General features: G+C 44.1%; 1 protein-coding gene across 1 annotated transcript in view; it reads left to right on the top strand.

The window, feature by feature from the left end:
* LOC141116649 (uncharacterized) overlaps window positions 1–26511 on the top strand; it is a 41702-nt gene extending 15191 nt beyond the window's left edge. Inside the window, exons 2-5 of the mRNA XM_073609041.1 lie at window positions 10813–11121; window positions 12532–12849; window positions 18134–18199; window positions 26336–26511. Of these exons, the coding sequence (XP_073465142.1) occupies window positions 10813–11121; window positions 12532–12849; window positions 18134–18199; window positions 26336–26511 (869 nt within the window). The remainder of the gene's footprint in view (window positions 1–10812; window positions 11122–12531; window positions 12850–18133; window positions 18200–26335) is intronic.
* The last annotated feature ends 228 nt before the right edge of the window (window positions 26512–26739 follow it).

Consider the following 26739-nt stretch of genomic DNA (forward strand, 5'->3'; position numbering starts at 1 on the left):
ACAGCGATCAGAAAAATGATCGCTTAGTGACACTGGTGACAGGGGGTGATCAAGGGGTTAAAACTTTATTAGGGGGGGTTAGGGGGGTACCCTAGACCTACAGGGGGGTAATACTCACTGCCCTAACACTGTAACTGTCACAAACTGACACCATGCAGTAATCAGAAAAAAAAAAAAATACTGCTTGCTGTCAGTTTGTGACAGGGGGGGGTGATTGGGGGGGGATCGGGGGGCGATCGGGGGGGATCGGGGGTGTAAAGTATGCCTGGCATGTTCTACTGTGTGTGTGTGTGTGTGTTGTGCACTTACATGTCTTCTCTCCTCGGCGCTGGGACGGAAACTGCCAAAGCCGAGGAGAGATGACATCACATCCTCTGCCTGTGTGAAACTACACACAGGCAGGGGAGGATTCCGATTGGCTGGGAGCGATCGCGAGGGGGGGGCCACGATCGGATGGTCTCCCCCTCGCCTCCCAACGCTCCCAGTCAAATGCCGACCGCCGCTGGCACCGGGGGGGGGTCCGATCGGACCCCCCGCCCGCGGGAGGCAGATCACGTACAGGTACGTGATTCTGCCTGCCCGTGCCATTCTGCCGCCGTATATGTGCGTTAGGCGGTCGGCAAGTGGCTAGCAGATGTACTACATATACCTGTGAACAGCACTATTCTTCCCTTTCTTATCAGGATGGACAGTAGACAGTGACAACATAACATATAACCACCAATCAATACAGTTTGATTAAGGGGAGTAAAATAGGTACCATTTGTCCCGAAAATGCCTTACTGATCAAGGAAGTCTGATAACTCAAATGTAAGCAAAAGGCTTACCTCAGCCAGCTGATTATCAGAAATTCCCGGATCGTCTCAAGCTTCTCGTTTTGGATACTCAGGGTCACCTGGAAACCCCTCCTAGGCAAAGCTCACCACCTGACATGGTTAAATTGATGATAGGCAACTCCTATCCTCATATTGATTTAGGCCCCTTTCACACTGGGGCGGTTTGCAGGCGTTATTGCGCTAAAAATACCGCCTGCAAACCGCCCCTAAACAGCCTCCGCTGTTTGTTCAGTGTGAAAGCCCGAGGGCTTTCACACTGAAGCGGTGCGCTGGCAGGACGGTAAAAAAAGTCCTGCGAGCCGCATCTTTGGAGCGGTGAAGGAGCGGTGTGTTCACCGCTCCTAAACCGCTCCTGCCCATTGAAATCAATGGGACAGCGCGGCTATACCGCGGTAATACCGCGGCTATAGCTGCGCTGTACGAGCGGGTTTAACCCTTTTTTGGCCGCCAGCGGGGGTTAAAACCTCACCGCTAGCGGCCGAATACAGCCGCAAAAACGACGGTAAAACAGCGCTAAAAATAGCGCTGTTTTACCGCCTCACCGCCCCAGTGTGAAAGGGGCCTAACGGTTCCAAATTAATAACTACTGCAGTAGGGAACAGACACAAAAGATACGCTCAGCATCTTTCCAAATAACTGTTCTGCTTTATTATGACGCAATTGAAGGTTTTTATACACATGATTACGTAGGTATCACATTAATATTACAATTGTATGTTTATGGTAACAAGGGGCATAACATAGGCAGATTAATTCTAATCAGGACTCGAAAGAATGTAAACATGTAATGAAAACATTATTAGTGCCGTGTGCATAGTGAGGGCAGTGTGCAATACATACAAAATAGAATACAATTATATATACAGAACTTACAAATTTCCATTACAAGAGTATATAGGGCAGGCCATATAGTACATACAGGCGGTCCCCTACTTTCAAACATCCGACTTACAAACGACTCCTACCTACAAACGGAGGGAGACAACAGGAAGTGAGAGGAAATCTACTCCTAGGAAGGGAAATTCTCTCCTGTAAGAGTTAATATGGGAAAAAGGTGTCTCCACTGATGCTTCATTATCACCAATCCTTGTTTCCCTAAAAAACCCAAATTTTCAAAATCCAATTGTCATTGGGACAGAAAGTGAGGTGAAATCTTCTGAAGAGGTGCACAGAAAGCAAAACAAATGTTACAGCGGTGATAACCCTTCCCTATGTTTTCCAAAAAGCTTAAAAATAGATTTTTTGGCTGGAGCTACACTTGTTCCAAATTACAAACAGATTCTACTTAAGAACAAACCTACAGTCCCTGTCTTGTTTGAATGACCTGTATATTTCCTTTTTTTAATTTGGGTGCGGGGTTCCCCTTAATACCCATACAAGACCCAAAGGGCCTGGTAATGGGCTGGGGGGTACCCATGCAGTTTTTCTCAATAATTTTCATCCATATTACCGGGACCCGACACTACATTACAGCCGAAAGCAGTTTTAAATGACTTATTCCTTTAAAAATGTCATTTTGTGCAGGGACTGTTATATATAATTACACGTGATCCTGTGCAGCGCGACCACCCTGTAGCAGTAAATTTGCTATGGGGCAGTCGGCATGTGGTTAAACAGAATTGGTCCCAGGACAGAGCCCTGGGGCACCCAACTCACAACTCCAGACCTTATAGAAAATACGTCATTAATCACTACTCTCTGGACACACTCCTACAACCATTTTTTTTATCCAGGTACATACAGTACGATCTCATCAATGCCAAAAAGATCATAATTTGTAAATTCATTGTTTGTGGGGTACTGTATCAAATGCCTTAGTGACATCTAGATACACTACATCCACAGGCCTTCCTCTAGCCAAATTACAGCTCAATTTTTTATAGAATGTTAAAAGATTGGTCTGGTAAGAAAGCAGAGATGCACAATTAATCATTAAAAAATCGCAATCTCGATTCGACCCCCACACGATCTTAATCTAGAATCTCCACGTTTTATGTAGAAAGTGCAGAGCCGTTCCCTGCTCACAGCTGTCAAAAAAAAAAGCAGCTGGCAATGTTTTACAAACAACATCGCTCAGCTCTGAAAGAGACAGAGAAAAGGAAACATTGTATCTTATCTGTCCTTCTGTTTATTCAGATCAGGGATGAACTTTGATCTGCAAATGAAGTCAGTCTAAAGCAACCTTGTCAAGAATTTTTTTTATTTTTTATTTTATTAAATTGTTCCTTTGTTTAACCCCTTATTAACCCTTAATTTACTCGAATCATCCTTATTAACTCCCTATTCCTCCCTCTCCATTCAATTATGGATTTCCTGCTGATTTTTTTTTATTTACTTCTTTTTTATAAACTATTAATAATTAAAACTTTTTTTCCGTTTGTTGTGAGGGAAGAAAAAAGTCCGGACAGCCGCACACCAGGAGAATATAATCCAATGAAATTTCTTTATTGTAAAATCAGGAACAAATCATGTACAAAGCACCATGGATAGAATGTACAGATAATCAGCTAACGCGTTTCACGCTCTGCGGAGCGCTTACTCATAGCTTTTTTTTCGTTTGGACGTCATATGACATAACTTGGGCGGGAAGAGGTTAAAGCTAAAATAATGCACTTACAGCAACTAGGATAAATTTAGGCAATAGAGAGGGTAATCCAACCAAGAGATCATCAACAAGTATAGGCAATCACATCTCAGCTCCCATCTCCTTCCAACATGTTTCCCCTTAATAGGCTATTTCTGGGAATGGAGGATTTTGTACCATTGCTGACAGCTGAAGTTTAAACAAAAATGTTGTGGTAGGTATCGGTAATTGGTATCGGCGAGTACTAAAAAAAAAAGACCCCAATATAAATTAATGGTAATTTTTTTAGATATTACATTATTTTTCGCTACATTTCTTTAAATTTGATTGAAGCAAAGAGTATTATGTCCTATTTTATTGCCATCTTGTTTGACAACCTAATGTTCAGTGGTTGTAAATCCTAAAAATAAAAATGTTCTTCAGAATTACAAGAGAATCGTGATCTTTATTCTAAGCAAAAAATTTGTGATTCTCATTTTATCCAGAATAGTGCAGTTCTATAAGACTGATTCTTCATAAACTCAATGCTTGAATACTTCTCCACAGAAACGGGTGCAGCAGACTCAGGAAATTGTTTCATAGAAAGGGGGTTGGGTGTGTCCCTTGAAGAACAAAATATAAAGAGTTAAGTCTTGTACACACAATCGGATTTCGGCGGACAAAACCTCAGACTTTTGTCCGAAGGCGTGTGCCTGGATTTTGTCTTGCATACAAACAGCAAGGAATTGTCGGCCAACAAACACGAATGTAGTGATGTACTACCTGGTTTTTCAGCTCTTTAGCGCCACCCTTTGAGCTCCTTCTGCTAATTTCATGTTAGTAGAAGTTTGGTGAGTGTGGATTCGCGCTTTTCATTTCGCGCTTTTTCATTTCGCGCTTTTCAGTTCTGAACGGCCATTCGTCAACCAGACATGTTGTGGAATCGGAGGAGATAACGTGTTATTTATTATTGGCCTTGGAGTTATTGCTTTGACCCAAGTCCAGTCCAGGAACAGGAGGAGGAGGATTTATTGGACCAAAAATTGATTGCTTTAGTAATCGTGACCAATTATGTCATATGCCTTTGCTGCGGGAGCTCCAGGAGAATAATCCAGATGATTTTTGGAATTATTTCCGAATGACAGATCCCTGGTTTCACCAACTTTTGGCATTGTTGACCCCCTATATTAAGAAGCAGGACACATGCATGAGGCTTTTATTTTATTTTTTGATTGAACAATAATGATTTTATTTGTTATATTTTCTATATTTTTGGATGCATAGAATGCACTTTTTGGTTAAGTTCTATTGGCAGATAGCATGTCTAATTTTATTTGTTTTCTTTTTTTAATGCCCAATAAAAAAATTGTGGAGAATAATACTTGGCTATGTGTTTTACTTCAAATGACAGTTTGGGAGTCGGCAGTTACATATAGAAAAATAGAATGTAAAATTAACAAGGGACACCAACATAGTTGTATCTTTGTTCTTAAAAACTATGAGATAATGGTGTTGTGGTAATTTGCCCAAAAAAAAAAAAAAAAGCATAATAATATTATTCTTTATCACTAGAAAAAAAAAAGCCTTTGAAAATTAGTTTGCAATAACTCCATCAGTATCACCAGCAAAGCAGCTTCATTATTATCACATTAAAGAAGAAGAGAATGTGCGCTGCATTTACAAGACCGACCGCTTCTGGCTCGTCCTTGCTTCTGAGCATGCGTGTTTGTACTTTGGACTCTTGTCTGACAGACTTGTGTACACACGATCGGAAAATCCGACAACACACATTTATCCGCGGAAAATTGAATGGTCAAACATTCCCATAGACACACTCCTAAACCTTGTGGACAGCCTTCCCAGAAGAGTTGAAGCTGTTATAGCTGAAAAGGGTGGGCCAACTCAATATTGAACCCTACGGACTAAGACTGGGGTGCAATTAAAGTTCATGTGCGTGTGAATGCAGGCATCCTAATACTTTTGGTAATATAGTGTATACTGTAATCAGGGTGGTTGTTCCTTACTAGAGTTTCACTTCTAGTTGCCCAATGAGAAGTAACAAATGTCTGCAACATATTTTCAAATTTTCACATTTTAAATGACTAGTTGACCAAAAAAACTTTTTTTTTTTTGTAACAAATAAATCTACAAGGGTTTATGAGCTGGTTTCCTGTCTAAAGATTCCATACTAAAACACTGCTGTAATTTTGCTGTTTCCTGTTACCTTATATAGAAGCTAAAATACGTAGCTCAAAAAGTTGTGAATTTGGTGGGGTTGAATTACTAGATGATCAGAGAATGTCCACTTATCTCAGGCTCTGTTCATACTTATGCACATGTTTTTTTAATTTTTTTTATTTGCGAGTGCAATTGCAATTGCTTTTCTTCTTGCTTTGCATTAACTAGTTTGCCACCAGTACAATTTTTTATTGTTTTTTGTGCACAAGTTAAAATCTGCATTTGTTTGCTAAGAAAAAAAACATATAATTTCTGAAAGCAGAGGCTCCAGTTGCACCTTTTATGTTGCATGATATTTGCGCAAATACAGTGCATCCAGAAAGTATTTACAGCACTTCACTTTTTCCACATTTTGTCATTCTACAGCCTCATTCCAAAATGGATTAAATTCATTATTTTCCTCAAAATTCTACAAACAATACCCCATAATGAAAACGTAAAAATGAAGTTTGTTTGAAATATTTGCAAATGTATTAAAAATAAAAAATTTTAAAAATCCCATGTACATAAGTATTCACATAGTTACAAAAATTAAAAAAGAAAAAGATGTGCAAAGAAACCGCTACAAATAACAAAAAATATTGCTGTGAACAAATTCTCTAAAACATGATAATATAAAAAATTTAGTGGTGTATCAAAAAACAAATAGTCCATGTGATATAAAAAATAAATGAATAAAACCAAAAGTGAATTTATCAAAAACAGAATATCCCAGAATATACTGCACCATGAAGCCCTCTTGTATTCCTCCTTACATGAGAATACCCAGGTCCTGGCTTTTATGAGAGTGTCCCAGAGAGTGAAGTTTTGTCCTTGCTGATTCCTGGATAAACAGGTGGATTCCTCTCTGCTTTCAATCACTGTGAGTTCACCTGCTGGCAGGCTAATGCACAAGCGCTTCTGATCTCTATCATTTGAGATCCAACAGATCTGGTAAGCAGTTTGTATTTGCATTTATGCTCCGTATTCCAGATGATTCGAATGAATATGTGTCCTGCTTTTCGAGATTAAGTGAAGAAATTTTGCATCTCCTAAATTTTGAAGGATCGTTTTGGGATATTCTGTTTTTGATAAATTCACTTTTGTTTTTATTCATTTATTTTTTATATCACATGGACTATTTGTTTTTTGATACACCACTAAATTTTTCATATTATCATGTTTTAGAGAATTTGTTTACAGCAATATTTATTGTTATTTGTAGCGGTTTCTTTGCGCATCTTTTTCTTTTTTAATATTGGTTTTAGGTTTGGTATTTGACCTATAGAGGTACAGCATTTAATCGGGCTTTATTTAGTTATATCACTTGTGCACATATTTTTTGTATATATTGATTGGTTAGCGCAAATATCCCCTTATTTTTTATAGTTACATAGTAGGTGAGGTCGAAAAAAGACACAAGTCCATCAAGTCCATCCTATGTGTGTGATTATATGTCAGTATTACATTGTATATCCCTGTATGTTGCCGTCGTTCAGGTGCTTATCTAATAGTTTCTTAAAACTATCGAAGCTCCCCGCTGAGACCACCGCCTGTGGAAGGGAATTCCACATCCTTGCCGCTCTTACAGTAAAGAACCCTCTACGTAGTTTAAGGTTAAACCTCTTTTCTTCTAATTTTAATGAGTGGCCACGAGTCTCGTTAAACTCTCTTCTGCGAAAAAGTTTTATCCCTATTGTGGGGTCACCAGTATGGTATTTGTATATTGAAATCATATCCCCTCTCAAGCGTCTCTTCTCCAGAGAGAATAAGTTCAGTGCTCGCAACCTTTCCTCATAACTAAGATCCTCCAGACCCTTTATTAGCTTTGTTGCCCTTCTTTGTACTCGTTCCATTTCCAGTACATCCTTCCTGAGGACTGGTGCCCAGAACTGGACATCATACTCCAGGTGCGGCCGGACCAGAGTCCTGTAGAGCGGGAGAATTATCGTTTTATCTCTGGAGTTGATGCCCTTTTTAATGCATGCCAATATTCTGTTTGTTTTGTTAGCAGCAGCTTGGCATTGCATGCCATTGCTGAGCCTGTCATCTACTAGGACCCCCAGGTCCTTTTCCATCCTAGATTCCCCCAGAGGTTCTCCCCCCATGTGTATAGATTGCATTCATATTTTTGACACCCAAATGCATTATTTTACATTTTTCTACATTGAACCCCATTTGCCATGTAGTTGCCCACCCCATTAATTTGTTCAGATCTTTTTGCAAGGTTTCCACATCCTGCAGAGAAGTTATTGCCCTGCTTAGCTTAGTATCATCCGCAAATACAGGGATTGAACTGTTTATCCCATCCTCCAGGTCGTTTATGAACAAATTAAACAGGATTGGTCCCAGCACAGAACCCTGGGGGACCCCACTTCCCACCCCTGACCATTCCGAGTACTTCCCATTTATCACCACCCTCTGAACTCGCCCTTGTAGCCAGTTTTCAATCCATGTACTCACCCTATGGTCCATGCCAACGGACCTTATTTTGTACAGTAAACGTTTATGGGGAACTTTGCTCAATAATTTGTGGAAGCATCTTTGGCACCAATTACAGCCTCAAGTCTTTTGAGTTTGATACTACAAGCTTGGCACACCTATTTTTGGGCAGTTTCTCCCATTCTTCTTTGCAGGACCTCTCAAGATCCAACAGGTTGGATGGGGAGCGTCGGTACACAGCCAATTTCAGATCTCTCCAGAGATGTTCAATCGGGTTCAAGTCTGGGCTCTGGCTGGGCCACTCAAGGACATTAACAGAGTTGTCCTGTAGCCACTCCTTTGTTATCTTGGCTGTGTGCTTAGGATCATTGTCCTGTTGGAAGATGAACATTTGCCCCAGTCTGAGGTCCAGAGTGCTCTGGAGTAGGTTTTCATCAAGGATATCTCTGTACATTGCTGCATTCATCTCTCCCTCAATCCTGACTAGTCTCCCAGTTCCTGCCGCTGAAAAACATCCCCACAGCATGATGCTGCCACCACCATGCTAACTGTAGGGATGGTATTGGCCAGGTGATGAGTGGTGCCTGGTTTCCTCCAGGCATGATGCTTGCCATTCAGGGCAAAGAGTTTTATCTTTGTTCCTCATGGTCTGAGAGTCCTTCAGGTGCCTTTTGACAAGCTCCAGGCAGGCTGTCATGTGCCTTTTACTAAGGAGTGGCTTCTGTCTGGCCACTCTACCATACAGGCCCGATTGGTGGAGTGCTGCAGAGATTGTTGTTCTTCTAGAAGGTTCTTCTCTCTCCACAGAGAAACACTGAAGCTCTGTCAGAATGACCATCGGGGTCTAGGTCACCTCCCTGACTAAGGCCCTTCTCCCCGATCGCTCAGTTTGGCCAGGCAGCCCACTCTAGGAAGATTCCTGGTGGTTCCAAACCACTGCAGAAATGTTTCTGTACCCTTCCCCAGATCTGTGCCTTCATACAATCCTGTCTCAGAGGTCTACAGACAATTCCTTGGACTTCATGGCTTGGTTTGTGCTCTGACATGCACTGTTAACTGTGGGACCCTATATAGACAGGTATGTGCCTTTCCAAATTATGTCCAATCAACTGAATTTACCACAGGTGGACTCCAATCAAGTTGTAGAAACCTCCTGTTTCCACCGATCATCAAGGATAAGCGAGCACCCCCCTTAGTGCCCCCCCTCCTGAACCATACCAGGCCACATGCCCTAACATGTGGCCTGGTACAGACCCCAAAGGGGAATATTAAGGGGATATTAAGGGGAACACCGCGCCAAAATTAAAAAAAAAAATGACGCAGGGGTCCCCCTCAAAGTTCATACCAGACCTGAAGGATTTAAGGGGAACCCCGCACTAAAATTTAAAAAAAAATGGCGTGGGGTCCCCCCAAAAATCCATACCAGATCCTTATCCGAGCATGCAACCTGGCAGGCCGCAGGAAAAGAGGGGGGGTGAGAGAGCAGCCCCCCTCCTGAACCATACCAGGCCACATGCCCTCAACATTGGGAGGGTGCTTTGGGTAGCGGCCCCCCAAAGCACCTTGTCCCCATGTTGATGAGGACAAGGGCCTCATCCCCACAACCCTTGGCCAGTGGTTGTGGGGGTCTGCGGGCGGGGGGGCTTATCGGAATCTGGAAGCCCCCTTTAACAAGGGGACCTCAGATCCCTGCCCCCCCCTGTGTGAAATGGTAAGGGGGTACAAAAGTACCCCCTCACCATTTCACAAGAGACAGTTTTTGACAATCCCTTTATTTAAATGCTTCTTCTTTCCATCTTCTTTCTTCTATCTTCTATCTTCTTTCTTCTATCTTCTTTCTTCTATCTTCTATCTTCCTTCGGTTTCTTCCTCCATCTTCTTCTTCTTCTGGTTCTTCCTCCGGTGTTCTCTTCCGGCATCTTCCTCCACGGCATCTTCTTCCCTTCTTCTCCTTGGGCCGCTCCGCATCCATGATGGGAGGCTCCCGCTGTGTGATGCTTCTCGTCTTCTGACGAGGTACGAAATTTAAAGGAATATTACACTTTTATTGTTTCACTTTAAGCATTATTAAAATCACTGCTCCCGAAAAATCGTCCGTTTTTAAAACTTTTTTTTGCATTGATACATGTCCCGTGGGGCAGGACCCGGGTCCCCAAACACTTTTTATGACAATACCATGCAAATTAGCCTTTAAAATTAGCACTTTTGATTTCTCCCATAGACTTTTAAAGGGTGCTCCGTGGCTTTCGAATTTGCCGCGAACACCCCAAATTGTTCGCTGTTCGGCGATCTGGTGAACAGCCGATGTTTGAGTCGAACATGAGTTTGACTCGAATTCGAAGCTCATCCCTAGTGCCCACTGTGCTGTCCCCAGTCTGCCCAGTGTAGCTCTCTCTAGCTTCTGGGGGAAGCGTCCAGTTTCCCATTCACAGGAGCTGCTAGCTGCCCTGTTTTGTTGGATGGCAGCAGTTTGTCCCGGCTCTCTCCTCTCTTGTTCTCATTGCTGCTGGGGCTGCACTGTCTGAAGACATAGATACTAAAGGCAAGCTGGGCTGGGGATGAAGCAGTTTCCCAGCATGGGGATGTTGGCAGTGTTGTCCCGTCGAGAGAGCGCTCTGACCTCGCAGATAACGTTGCAAACACACTTCAACAGAACTAAAATCAGACATTACCCTAATTTTTGTTTGTAATATTTTTCACTTTTATAACCACTTGGTTATTATAATTATTATATCATACGTTATTCTTTATCAGGTGAAACTTGCGGGGAGAAACAGGTGTCAGGTACAATCGGAGGACGTGTAACTCTACGTGTGGATGTGGCTGATATCGAGTACATTTCTTGGGTAGCTGCTACCACTAGTATACAATTTTTGGCTAAAACAGAACCAGGTAAACCTGTTGTAACACGACATTCAGCATATATAGGAAGAGTGAAAGCCACAGCTGATGGATCCTTAATTATAACTAGTCTGACCAGAAAAGACGAAGGACAATTCACCGCTAATGTGCAGAGATTCGAATTAGGACAATGTCTTCTGAAGTTCCATCTTAGAGTGTTCGGTAAGTGATTGTCATTGCTGATGACTGAATTCTAAGATCTTTTCCCTCTTTCCCCTACAGCCTACCCATTTGCAGCTTAGACCATCACTATACTCTGTTCCAGGTATTGTCCTATATTCTTTTGAAGGTCCTTTCCTGGAATTCTCCTGATAACATCATGATCTGCTATATTAGGGATCTCTAGCTAAAGTGCATCTAACTTACTTTTGGGTGGACAAGGAAAGAGCTAGTACCTTTGTCATATTTTTATTTGGGGGTTGTAACGACACCCCGAGTATGAAAGGGGTTAAAGCCGTTTAGGACATTCCATTTCCGAACACAAAGGCAGCTACCGAACACTCCAATCAGCTGAACAAGAAATCCATACGAATAATTCTTCCCCCCAAATACGAGATGAGGCTCTGTACGGAGGGTCAAACAGGAATCAGACTCTTTTTATTAGAACCAGAATACAGTGTTTATATACAGTAGAAGAGGAGGCCCCCCCCCCTCCTGCTCATATTACTCTAACAATACCAGTAACAGAATTAACATGAACTAATTAACTTATCCCTTAAAGTAGCCGATGTGACTTTGTGCCCTCCTGAGCATTGTATGATTAATCAGGATTTCACTACAGTTCGGACTTGTTGTCACCGAGCCTCACACACAGGACACCTTCTCACAATGGCAGGAGCTAATTACAATTAACAATACATACAGTGATCTCCCCCTCTCCTCAGCCTAGTAGGCAACAAACTAGTATGAGTAGACTGTCCAGCTCCTACCCAGTTCTAGAGGCCAATGTGATCAGCTCTCTCAACTAACATGTTGAGTTCAGACTCAAACAAACCAATAGTCTTTACATATATCCTGGGAGATATTGTAGACAAATATTACTGACCCATTTTAAGTAATACTAGATATATTTTCTCAGTCACCCTGTGCCCAAAAGTGACTCCCGTCACATGGGTGTTCACCCTCGTTATTTGCCTTGTTGACTAATGATGACCATTGTCACTGGAACAGGAAATATGGAAAATTCAACATTTTTCAGTTGTCACTTATCACCACAATCGGAGGAGTTGGAAATCTTCTACTGGGCATGATGCCTGTTCCAGTGACAGTCTCAGAAAGTTTTTTCCCATAACTTTGGAGAGATATCTTATTTCCTGTTGAGTCTTCTGGAGAGGAAGTAAAAGGAAATCTCACCAACTGTATAAAAGCAGAATAAAAAAGATGACAGGGTTTATAAGTTTTTTTTGGCTCTACCAAAATCTAAAATCTAAAACTTAAAATCAAAATCTAAAAAATCTAAAAAACAAGTTTTGGCTTTAAATATATTTTAAACTTTTGCTTTTGAATATTGTTGCCATGCCTAATGAAATGCAACTTAACTCTATCGCTAATACCATTTTGATCCTTTGCCAGGTGTTTTAAATGAGTCCTGTGCAGAGTGGATCAATGTATCTGGTGTGAAGGGAGGAGAGGCCACTCTTCCATTGGACCTGACTGGGTTTACATCCATCACCTGGGTGACTGTCAATGATTTGGTACATTTTGCAGTAACAGAACTGGGTAAACCTGTCCTAATTCAAGATGATCAGTACAAAGGACGTCTGAATGTCACCACCAATGGCTCATTAATTATAACTGGACTAACCAAAAAAGACCAAGGAACATATGGAAGCTATACGGTGACACCAACATCACTGCAATGTGCACAGCTCTACAACCTCACAGTACTGGGTAAGTTACTGCAATTCAGTATAGGGTAGGTCCTTATACCAAATGAATCATTTGATGTAATGCAATTAGGCTGCATATACACTATATAAGTAGGTTTATTTTCGCTTTGATGCTTAGTGCTGCAGCAAGGGTTAAAATACCCTGTGCTGGCAGCATGTAGGAGAGTCGGACCGCTGCTTTCACACACAACTCAGTGGCCCGGCTCTCCAGTGGTCCGATATGCTCCTTGTCCAAACCTCCAACAATTACTTCTCAGGGAATGTGAGCACTCTTGATTACACTTACCCCAGGGCTTAATATGGGGAGAGAATCATTTTATTCATTTTTGGTATACTGTATATATTAATCTTTTTTTTTTTACACTTTAGGCTCCATTTACACTAGTACGACTCCAAAGTCGCGCACCTTTGGAGTACAACTTTAAAAATATATAAAGAAAAATATTAACAAATCCCTGTGCTAATTATGTGTAAAAATAGACAAAATCATTAATAGCTAAATAGGCAAATAATTTAAAGTAAGAGCTACTTTTACTTAAAATAGCGCGTACACCACACTAGAGATAGATACTGTAACAGACAACAAAGTAGTGAAGCGCTCTTATGCCCTTTACACACGACCGATTTTGCCGTCGGAATAAAGGTTTCTCCGACAGAACTATGACGGAATTCCGCTCAAGCGGTCTTGCCTACACACGGTCAAACCAAAGTCTGACCAAAGTCAGACCGTCCAGAACGCGGTGACTTACAACACGTACGACGGGACTAGAGAAAGGACGTTCAATAGCCAGTAGCCAATAGCTTACATCTCGTACTTGCTTCACAGCATGCGTCGTTTTTGGTCCGTCGGAACAGCATACAGACGAGCGGGTTTCCCAAAAGGAATTGGTTCCGTCGGAAATATTTAGAACATGTTCCATTTCTAGGTCCATCAGAATTTTTTAAAAAAAAAAGTCTGATGAGGCATACACACCATCAAAATAGACAATGAAAAGATTCCGTCGGACTTTTTTTGTCGGACATTCCGCTCGTGTGTACGCGGCATAAGAGAAATATTAATCAAATTTCATTAATCTAAAGACGGACAAGTGTGAAATCTCCATGTGCATTGTGCCCAAATGTGCTTCATGTGCAAAAAACGTAATACTTGACTAACATTTGTGCAAAAAAATAAGAGAACAATAAAAAATATATATAAATATGTATGTATAAAAATCCATGTGTATAATGTACCACTAATAGTCAGCAAATGTTTGCGTAAACATCTAAGATAATATATGAAAAAAAAAAACAGTCCACCTGTCAGCAGAGCAAAAAACTGAATGTCCAATTATGGTATCAATCCCATAGGTTATAAAAATGATAATCAGATGTTTTTTCAAAGATTTTCTTATTTTTTACACACTACACCGCTAGCATGCCCACCACCAAGACACCTTTTGGGTAGGTGCTGGTTTAATTATTTGAATTCGGCAGACAGCAGTAATGTTGATATTTGATATTTTTTTATTGCATGGACTTCAGCAAAATGGTGGTTTGTAGGATATGGGCTCTCAATTTGGCATGCCTTCAACATTATGGTTGACTTGTTTACTGGTTGCTGCGGTAACCGGGAGCGGGCTTAGAATAAATATGTGATGATGCTGACAATTTCCCAGCCTTTGAGAAAGGCAGGATTGGCGCAACGCATGAGTGGAACAGTGACGTCATCACATAGGGCGGGACCTAGACGCCATCTTGCTGAAGCCCGGCAGATGCATATGCATATCCTGATGCATTTCAATGCAAGTTTTTATGAATCTACATGTGAGTGGATTTCTTTTTTAACCACTTCAATACAGGTCACTTTCACCCCCTTCCTACCTAGGCCAATTTTCAGCTTTCAGCGCTGTCACACTTTGAATGACAATTGCGCGGTCATGCAACGCTGTACCCAAACTAAATTTTTTTCATTTTTATCCCACAAATTGAGCTTTCTTTTGGTGGTATTTGATTACCACGTTTTTTTTTTTTTCATTTTTGCTAAACAAGTTAAAAAGACCAAAAATTTTGAAAAGTTTTTCTCCGTTTCTGTTAGAAAATGTTGTTTTCTCCTTCTCTGGGCACTGATGAGGCTGCACTGATGGGCACTGATGAGGAGGCACTAATATGCAGCATTGATAGGCGGCACTGACATGCAGCACTGATGGGCACTGATAGGCAGCACTGATAGGCGGCACTGATGAGCACTGATAGGCAGCACTGACTGTCATTACTGATGGGCACTGATTGGCATCTGTGATATGCACTGACAGGTGTTACTGCTGGGCACTGGTTGGCATTTTGATGGGCACTGACTGGCATCTGATGGGCACTGAATGGCATCTGTGGTGGGCACCTCTGATCGGGGCTGAGCTGATAATCAATGCACTGATTATCAGCGCAGACCCCCCGCCTGTCAGGAGAGCCACCGATCGGCTCTCCCTGTCAGCGTGAACCGAGGAAAGCCGATTACCGGCACTTCCTGGTTACCACTGTGATTAGCTGTGATTGGTCACAGTTGATCACGTGGTTAAGAGCCTATGTCATAGGCTCTTTACCACGATTGCAGATGCGGTGTGTTGGAACGACACACAGTACCACCGATCGCCGCGCTGCGTACCCCCGGGGGCACGCACAAGCGGCTTATCCTGCTGGGTGTAATATGACGCCCAGTCAGGATAGCTGAGCCACCCTATGGAAGTCCTTCCACAATAGGCCGGTAGGAAAGTGGTTAAATACTGTATTTATCGGCGTATAACACGTGTCAGCGTATAACATGCACCCCAAGTTTAGGAGGGAATTTTAAGGAAAAAACTTTTAGGAGGGAAGTTTAAGGAAAAAAACTTACATTAAAATGCCCATCAATGCAGCGTTATCAGTGTCCATCTGCAGCCTTGTCAGTGTCAGTGCAGCCTTGCCCCAGTGTCCATTGCAGCCTTGTCAGTGCAGCCTTGTCAGTGCAGCTTTGCCCCAGTGCAGCCTTGTCAGTGCAGCTTTGCCCCAGTGCAGCCTTGCCCCAGTGGTCAGTGCAGCCTTGTCATTTCAGCCTTGCCCCCAGTGTCCATTACAGATTTAAATATGGCGCCGCAGAGTTCGCAGGAAATTGGCGGAGCTGAACGAGCGCCGCCGAGATCACAGTGACTGGGCGGAGCCAAGATACACATAGCCGAGTGTTCTCGGCTTTTCTCGGCGCCGCTCACAGTCACGCCCAGTCCCGTCCTATGATGGACATAACACAGGTCCAATGGCGGGACTGTGTTATCACTGTGTTATCGTTCAGCTCCGCCGAGTCCCTGCGAACTCCGCGGCGCCATTTTTAAATCTACACGCTATGTGTATGTCGGCGCCGATCGCTGCTATTGCCCCGATCGATCAAAATTAGCGGGGATCGCCGTATAACACGCACCCACGATTTTCCCCTGATTTTAAGGGGAAAAAAAGTGCGTGTTATACGCCGATAAATATGGTAAGTCCTTTGTCCGCTGGAGGAGTGGAGAGGGCATTTAACTAAACCAGGAATTTTGCTGGCAGACAAAGTGACATAAAGCTTGTTTGAGCCTCATGGAAACATTAGGGTCCATTCAATAAGGTTAGAAGATACCCAAAGGGGTCTTGGTGGTGGGCACGCTAACGGTGTAGTGTGGAAAAAATAAGAAAAGCTTTGAAAAAACATCTGATTATCATTTTTATAACCTATGGGAATGATACCATAAGTGGACATTCATTCCTTTGCACTGCTGACACGTGGACTGTTTTTTTTTTTTCTTTTGATATGTTATCTTAGCTGTTTGAACAAACATGTGCTGACTATTAGTGGTACATTATACACGTGGATTTTTATACCTATATTTATATACACGTGCATCCCATAAAATTAGAATATCATCAAAAAGGTAATTTTTTTCCAGAAATTCAATTCAAAAAATGAAACTCCTATATTATATATAGATGTGTTACACACAGAGTGATATATTTCAAGCATTTCTTTCTTTTAATTTTGATGATTATGGTTTACAAATAGTAAAAACCCAAAATTCAGTATCTCACAAAATTAGAATATTACATAAGACCAATAACAAAAAAAAAGATTTTTAATACAGAAATGTTGGTTTACTGAGAAGTATGTACAGTATAGTATGCACTGCATGAATTACTGCATCAATGCGATGTGGCATGGAGGGGATCAGCCTGTGGCACTGCTGAGGTGTTATGGAAGCCCAGGTTGCTTTGATACCGGCCTTCAGCTCATCTGCATTGTTGGGTCTGGTGTCTCATCTTCCTCTTGACAACACCCCACAGATTCTCTATGGGGTTTAGGTCAGGCAAGTTTGCTGGCAAATCAAGCACAGTGATACCATGATTATTAAACCAGGTATTGGTACTTTTGGCAGCGTGGGCAGATGCCGAGTCCTGCTGGAAAATGAAATCAGCATCTGCATAAAGCTGGTCAGCAGAGGGAAGCATGAAGTGCTCCAGAATTTCTTGGAAGAGAGCTGCGCTGACTTTGGACTTGATAAAACACAGTGGACCAACACCAGCAGATGACATGGCTCCCCAAATCATCTCTAACTGTGGAAAATTTAGCAGAATTTAACAGAAAAAAAGTCCAATTTTATAAAGTTCCAAGAATACAGTATCTACCAACCGGAAGCTGTTATAGCTGCAAAGGGCAGGCCAACTCAATATTGAACCCTACGGACTAATGCCCTGTACACACGATATGATTTTCCGACAAAAAATGTGCGATCGGAGCTTGTTGTCGGAAATTCCGACCGTCTATGGGCTCCATCGGACTTTTTCCATCAGAATTTCCGACACACAAAGTTTGAGAGCAGGACCTAAAATTTTCCGACAACAAAGTCCGATGTCGGAAATTCCGATCGTGTATAGACAATTCCGATGCACAAAGTGCCACGCATGCTCAGAATTAAGCAGAAGAGCAGCCCTAGCTATTGAACGTCATTTTTCTCAGCTCCTCGTATGTGTAGTACGTCACCGCGTTCTTGACGTTCGGAATTTCCGACCAACTTTGTGTGACCGTGTGTATGCAAGACAAGTTTGAGCCAACATCCGTTGGAAAAAATATGATGGATTTTTTTTGTCGGAATGTGCAATCATGTGTACGGGGCATAAGACTAAGTTGATGTGCGTGTAAAGGCAGGTGTCCCAATACTTTTGACAATATAGTGTAGGTCAAATTGAAGCTTTACGTTTAGACTACAAAAAATATAAGCCACATCCTTACATTGTCACAACACTTTCAGATACTCAAAGTCGGGACAGTTATGTCACGCATGCTGCCTCTGTTGGAAAGGAGTTCACGAGCCAAGGTGAGAAAAACTGAACAATTAAATAATACTAAAACGATGAATAAACATTTATGAGCTGTGGGCCTGCAGCCCTGAAGTGATATACTAATGACATAGTTTAGGAAATGAGGAAACCGTAGATCAAAGAGGAGAAACGTAGGAACCCAACTCATTCTGAAGTGTTGGATACTGAATATTCCTCTGGTGTTTTTAGCTCTGCAACAGAGGCAACGATGGCTTCAACGTAGGTGGTATTAATAAGTATTGTAGCTGTTCTCTCCTTTTCTGCCTTTGTTAACATTTGCGGTTAATAATAGTGTCTCATCTAGCCCATCTCAAGAAGAAAAAAGTCTCCCATTCAATACCCTGTGCCCACTCTATAGTTTTTTTAGTATCTAAAATTCCCAAATATCCTAAACTCTGGTGATATGGTACACCAGTCCTAAGCCTTCTTTCGTCTGCTCTGTTGTTTGAGAGGTACAAGAAAGATGTGGGCACTGCCCATAGGCTGTCAGAAGGGCCCATCACTGAATACTCACATGCAGTGCCAGGACAAGGTCACCTAGAGCCCAGGGCGAACATGCCAAACTGTGCCCCCAACCTTCCAAGATGTATGAGCATTATATGTCAGTAACTCCCCACCCTCCCCCTTCAAAAGACACTGGGGATTAACCTGCATGCTTACCCCTAAGCATATATTCCCCCTCCTCGCAGCACAACTCAACAACCCTGCTGAAATTGCCCTACCCAGCATAAATCTTTGCCCCCCCAACTCATATACTCTCTCTCCACTGCACAAATCGACCCCCCCCAAATAAAAAAATACTGGCACAAATCCTCTACCCCTCAAATTTCCCCTCCCAGTATATATCCTCTCCCCCCACTGCAAATCCCACCTCCCAGCACAAATTATTCACCCTCAAAGCACAAGTTCCTCCCCCCACCCCCAATTTCCCATCCTAGTACAAATACCTCCCAATCATCTCTACTAGCACAAATCCCCCCCGCCCAATTTCGCCTCCTGGAACAATTCACACTCCCCTGCCGCCCCTCAAATTCCCCCTCTCAACACAAATCCCCTCCCCCCAATCTCCTTTTGGTACCCACCCTCCTCTCATGATAACACAGCGCCCCTCCTGCCCACCCCTTGGCCCTGGTCACATGGTCCAGCGATGTCAAACAAGGGAGGACACCTGACCAGCTGGTTGGACCATTGTAAAGAACAGAGGGCAGCTTAAAGTGTTACTAAACTCAGTAATATGAAAATAGTTATCTCTCCCCCCCCACACACACACAGTGCCCACAGCTTAAAAATCTTCCTTTTACATTAAAATACTGCCACTATATACCTTTTTGGCTGATCTGTATACCAAGGTAAGTGATAAACTACACAGTTTCTCTAGTGCTGAGAGTTTAGGAAGGAGGAGATTTCCACTGCAGCCTGTATACACGCCCACATGTGTGATGCCAATATCATGCGACCTGGCTATCTCTGAGAACAAGGAAATGTTCTCTCCAGCATAAAAGACCCAACTGAGCATGTGCAGGTCGGCTACCCTGCTTTTGTTAGCTGGCTTTTCACAAGATAGACATTGCAGGGAGGGGGTGGGATCTGCACATACATGATAAAACAACCTTTTTACACAATGTGGAGGATTAACCCCTTAAGTTACACAGTGAGTATAACAAGCACGCTTTACTGCATATACAGACTGATTTTATTGTTGTGGGTTTAGTGACACTTTAAAATCACTAGGCTCCTCCTGAGGAGCTCTGGAGATCATGTGACAGTTGATTCAGGTAATTTTTTATGTTTTTTTTTTCATTTTTATTTAAATAATAAGAAAAAAAAATGATTAGGTAGGGCAGGGGCAAACTTTATAAACCCTCCACATAGTGTACAGATATCTGCATGGCCTCATTCTTTGTGGTTTACCACGAGATGAACAATGCTATAAGACATTTGAGAAATAAACAAGTTTGCTTAGAAACAGGAGCTTGACTTTAGTGCTGCAGAAAGCCACAGGGCCAAGTGTTATTAAGGCTTCCTGAAGGAAATACACCCTACGTTAGAAACATTTCCTGGCAACCTTCATGAACTTTGAAACGATTCAGTAAGACAAGGCAAAAAATAAAAGAGATGTGTAGGGTGTGGTGACCCAAAGGAACCATTTGTCAAAATGGATCATTGTTATTATTTCAATATAACCACAAAATAATAATCCCTAATCTCAGTTCTGCCCCTTCAACGTCGAGGCCTCAAATGTTCTTGTGATCATTTTTTGCAATACTTTTTTTTAAAAATATTCTGGCTGGTCACAGGATATGCAGAGCTCTCGTCTTCTTCACCTGTTCTCTGGTGGTCCTAAAATATGCCAAAAGCCATACTGAAATCATGCCTCAAAGTTGTTCCGTCCTTGTGCTGTAATCCTAGAGCAGTGGTCTCCAAACTGTGACCCATGAGCCGCATGCGGCCTTTTACTTGCTCCTATCTGGCCCTTGGGGCACTGTTCCTTCCACTGATATGAGACACTATTCTTCCCACTGACACCAACTATGAGGCACTAACAGGGCTGGACTGGGACAAAAATGTGGCCCTGGACTTCATCCAGACCGGCCCACAACACAACACATCAGGGCACAGCACATCAAGCCACATCAGGGTACAGGGCACATCACATCAGGGCACAAGGCACATCAGGGCACAAGGCACATCAGGATACAGCACACCAGAGCCCAGCACATCAGCGTATAGGGCAGATCAGGGCACAACACATGAGGGTACAGAGCCCAGCACATCAGCATATAGGGCACAACACATCAGGGTACAGAGCCCAGCACATCAGCGTATAGGGCACATCTGGGCACAACACATCAGGGTACAGAGCCCAGCACATCAGCGTACAGGGCACAGCACATCAGGACACAGCACATCAGGGTACAGGACATCAGGGTACAGCACATCAGGGTACAGCACATCAGGGCACAGGACATCAGGGCACAGGACATCAGAGCACAGGACATCAGGGCACAGGACACAGTACATCAGGGCACAGCACATCAGGGTACAGAGCCCAGCACATCAGCGTACAGGGCACAGCATGTCAGGGCACAGTACATCAGGGTACAGCACATCAGGGTACAGCACATCAGGGCACAGCACATCAGGGCACAGGACATCAGAGCACAGGACATCAGGGCACAGGACACAGTACATCAGGGCACAGCACATCAGGGTACAGAGCCCAGCACATCAGCGTACAGGGCACAGCATGTCAGGGCACAGTACATCGGGGTACAGGACACCGCAAATCAGGGCACATCCCATCAGGGTACAGGGCACAGCACATCAAGGTATAGTACATCAGGACACAGCACATCAGGGTACAGGACATCAGGGCACATGACATTGAGGCACAGGACATCAGGGCACAGCACATCGGGGCACATCAGGGCACGGGGCACCGGGCCACAAGGCACATCAGGGCATAGGAGATCGGGGCACAGCACATCAGGGCATGGGGCACATCAGGGCACATAGCACATCAGGGCACATCAGGGCACATAGCACATCAGGGCACGGGGCACATTATGGCACATCAGGGCACATGGCACATTATGGGGCACATTATAGGGCACGGGGCACATCAGGGCACATAGCCCATCAGGGCACATTATGGCACATGGCACATTATAGGGCACATTATGGGGCACATCGGGACACATAGCACATCAGGGCATATAGCACATCAGGGCATATAGCACATCAGGGCACGGGGCACGTCAGGACACATAGCACATCAAGGCATGGGGCACATCAGGGCACATTATGGCACATCAGGGCACGGGGCACGTCAGGGCACATTATGGCACATGGCACATTATAGGGCACATTATGGGGCACGGGCACATCAGGGCACATTATGGCACATCAGGGCACATGGCACATTATGGGGCACATCAGGGCACATTATGGGGCACATCGGGGCACATATCACATCAGGGCACATCGCACATGGCACATCAGGGCATGGGGCACATCAGGCCACAGGGCACATGGCACATCAGGGCATATAGCACATCAGGGCATATAGCACATCAGGGCACGGGGCACGTCAGGACACATAGCACATCAAGGCATGGGGCACATCAGGGCACATTATGGCACATCAGGGCACGGGGCACGTCAGGGCACATTATGGCACATGGCACATTATAGGGCACATTATGGGGCACGGGCACATCAGGGCACATTATGGCACATCAGGGCACATGGCACATTATGGGGCACATCAGGGCACATTATGGGGCACATCGGGGCACATATCACATCAGGGCACATCGCACATCAGGGCATGGGGCACATCAGGCCACAGGGCACATAGCACATCAGGGCATGGGGCACATCGGGGCACATCAGGGAGCACATGATGGGGCACATTATAGGGCACATCAGGGGACACATGATCAGGTCTCATGATGGGCATTATTATAGGGCACATCATCAGGGCACATGATGGGGGAAAACAGCATCTTACTAGCCAGTATGCAGAGTAGCGCAGGAAGCGTGTGTAGTAAGTTCTCTCTCTCACGTCACGCGCAGCTGCTCCCCGGCGGCCCCTCCTCTCTTCTCGTCTATCCCAGATGATCTTACAAGCCAATAGGGATAGACGAGAAGAGAGGAGGGGCCGCCGGGGAGCAGCCGCGCGTGACATGAGAGAGAGAACTTACTACACACGCTTCCTGCGCTACTCTGCATACTGGCTAATCTCGATCTACCCGTCAGGCGACAGCTGTCGACGGGTTGACGGGTAGATCGCCGCACACCTCAGATGCGGCTGAATCTCCCGGTAGTCCCGATGGCCAGTCCATCCCTGGACACTAACCCTTCCAAGGACACATACTATGGGGCGCCATTCCTCCAACTAACACCAACGGTGGAGCACTATTTTTCCCATTTATGCCAATAATGGGGTACTACTACTCCCACTGACATCAATGCTGGAACAATATTTCTTCCACGGATATCAATGACGGGACACTATTCCTCCCACTGACACCAATGATGAGACACTATTCCTCCCACTGATACCAATGATGGGGCACTATTCCTCCCACTGATACCAATGATGGGGCACTATTCCTCCCACTGATACCAATGACGGGGCACTATTGCTCCCACTGACACTAACTTTGGGACACTATTTCTCCCACTAATACTAATGATGGGTCCCTATGACTCCCTCTGATACCAATGGTGGGTCCCTATGCCACCCTCTGATACCAATGATGGGACACTATTCCTCCCACTGATACCAATGATGGGGCACTATTCCTCCCTCTGATACCATTGATGGGTCCCTATTCCTCCCTCTGATACCAATGATGGAGCACTATTCCTCCCACTGATAACCAATGATGAGGCACTATTCCTCCCACTGACACCAATGATGAGGCACTATTCCTCCCTCTCATACCAATGATGGGGCACTATTCCTCCCAATGATACCAATGATGGGGCATTATTCCTCCCACTGATACCAATGATTGGGCACTATTCCTCCCAATGATACCAATGATGGGGCATTATTCCTCCCACTGATACCAATGATTGGGCACTATTCCTCCTTCCACTGACCACAGGCACAATGAAATGTTTTTTTACTCCCGCTGACCACCAAACCTGAAACATTGGGGAAGATTTACTAAAACCAGTGCACAAAGAATCTGGTGCAGCTAGGCATAGTAACCAATCAGCTTTTAGGTTTTATTGTCAAAGCATGAAGTGGAGCTCCACCCAATAGGGGAAGCTCCGCTTGTTTGCACCCCCCCTTCCCCTCCACTGCCACATTTGGCACTTTTTGAGGGGAAGGGGGAGAGGTACCTGGTTTTGAAGATCTACAAGAATGTTTGGCCCCTCCTCCTTCCCCCTGCAGCCTTCTGGGGGACACACAGGTCCCAGAAGACTGTGGGACCTTTCAGAAAGCGCAGCCCGAAAGCTTCACTGCCAGCTTCTCTTACTTAAAGAGGAGGGCCACTAAAAAAAAAAAAAAAAAATTAAAAGTCAGCAGCTACAAATACTGCAGCTGCTGACTTTTAATTGGACACTTACCTGTCCCTGGGTCCAGCGATGCGGGGGATCGAAGCCCCACTCGTCTACCCCTCCGTTTGGCAGCGCCAGCATTGCAACTGTGGGCGCCGGGCTGTGGCTTCACAGCCTGACACCCACTGCGCATGCGCGAGCGGCGCTGAGCGCCGTGATTGGCCGCTCAGTCACCTGGGACCTGTAATGGGTCCCAGATGATTGACAGGAGGGAGGGAGCAGAACTGAGCCCTTCCTGTGCCGAGACGGAAGTGATGTCACCAGCCCAGGCACTGAAAGAGGCAGACTACGAGGGACCCCCTAACAACAGGCATTTAGAGGTGAGTAAAAAAAAAAGAATATCCAAATTTGTTTTGTATTTTTTTTTAGGATTTTTCATGTAGTTTTTTTTTTTGGGTGGAACACCACTTTAAGATGCCAGCGCCTGCAACTGAAGCCGATTGAAGAATCCGCTCGGGTCTCGACATTGCTGGGTCTTTTTGAGGATTTTTTTGGGTGTGTGGGGGAGGAGGGGGGGGGCTGTAGCTTCTCTTTGACTGAACAAGCTGAAGTTAAGAGCTAATTGGTTACTATGCACAGTGGCACCAGATTTTATGTGCACCAGTCTTAGTAAATTTCCCCCATTGTCTGTTCCTACTGGCCACAGGCCAAAGTCTCGAGGACACTTACTTGGCCCTTTGTTTATGTAGTTTGGAGACTTATGCCGCGTACACACGAGCGGACTTTACGGCAGACTTTGCCCGGCGGACTTTTCGACTGACTTTTATGACGGACTTTCTGAATGAACGGACTTGCCTACACACAATCCACCAAAGTCCGTCGAAATTCGTACGTGATGACGTACGACCGGACTAAAATAAGGAAGTTCATAGCCATTCATAGCCATTCATAGAACATTCCAAGGCTCAGATTAGAAAATGTTTCTAGTTTCTTATCTTAAGGAACAAAATTCTAACAGAGAATTTGGATTTTGGTCTTACAAATTGAAAGCACCACAGGGGCAATACATCACTTATTGAAATTAAACGTTCAAATATGAAACCTTGGCATGCAGGCCCGGGACAAGGTGTGGAAGGAGGGGCAGCTGCCCTGGGCACTGTGGTATCTTGGGGGGGGAGTAGTACCTCAAGGAGATTGGGGGGAGGGGATTTGTGTTGGGAGGGGGAATTTGGGGTTGGCATGGGGTATGGCTTGTTCTAGGAGCCAAATTGGGGGGGGGGGGCTAAGAGTTGTGATTTGGGGGGATTTGTGTTGGGATAAGGATTTGTGCTAGAAGGGGGGATTTGGTGGGTTTGTGCTAGAAGAGGTGATATGGTGGAGGGGGTAGGGAATTTGTGCTAGGAGGGTTATTTTTTTGTGGGGGGGGGGAATTTGTGCTAGTGGAGATGATTGGGAGGTATTTGTGCTAAGTGGGGAATTTTGGAGAGGGAGAAATTTGTGTTAGGAGGGTGGAGAATTTTCCCTGGGAGGTGGGATTTGCAGAGGATTTGTGCTAGGAGGAGTGATTTTTTTGGGGGAGGGAGATTTGTGCAGGGGTGATTTTCAGAGAGAGAGAGTGTTTGAGATGAGGGGGGGGACAAAGGACTTATGCTGGGAGGGGAAATTTCAGCAGGGGGGTTGATTTGGTCTACAAGAAGGGGAATTTATGCTTAGGGGTAAGCATGCAGATTAGTCCCCAATTTTTTTTGTGGAGAGGGGGGTTTGCTGACATATAATGCTCATACATCTTTGGGGGGGCACAGTTTGTTCGCCCTGGGCTCTAGATGACCTTGTCCCGGCATTGTTGGCACAACATTAAATTTGTGTACAAGTGTTCAAACAAAGTTCTACAGGTGCTTGGCCAGCTGTTTTCCCTGGGCACACAGGAAGTGGGTTGAATGACAATAAGCCCCATTTAGCCCAGAAGATGGCTGACGCTGATGACAGAACTGTGAGTATGCGGGGGGAGAGGCCCAGAGATAAGGGGAGCATTACAATTTCTGTTTTACCAGGGGCTGGGATAGATGTAATAAAAAAATACTGGAATTGGGCTTTAATGTTTTTGTTTTTTTCAGGATTCACCCAGATGCAAACTCGAGTTGATTACACAACAGAGAACACAATACGACTGGTGATATCTGGTTGTGTTTTATTGATCGCTTGCTGTGTGTTTACCCATCACATGAAGACCGAAGTGATGAGTCCTTCTACCAATACACAAAGGCACTGGAGATCTACTAGAGTCCTTTAGACCAGCGTTCTCCTCATTATTATATCATCTTTTGTACAACAAAAAAATGTCTTACAGAATATTGTAAGTAGGAAACTCTCCTGGAGGGCAACCCACAACAAGATAATGGAACAAAGGGAGCTGTGCTATGGTAAAAAAAAAAATTGCGATAAAAACACCAAAATGATGTAAAAAAATGTGATATAAAAAAGAAAAATAATTCAAACGAATACATGCTGCAAAGTAGTT

This window comes from Aquarana catesbeiana, linkage group LG13 (assembly GCF_042186555.1).
Source record: "Aquarana catesbeiana isolate 2022-GZ linkage group LG13, ASM4218655v1, whole genome shotgun sequence".
Taxonomy (NCBI): domain Eukaryota; kingdom Metazoa; phylum Chordata; class Amphibia; order Anura; family Ranidae; genus Aquarana; species Aquarana catesbeiana.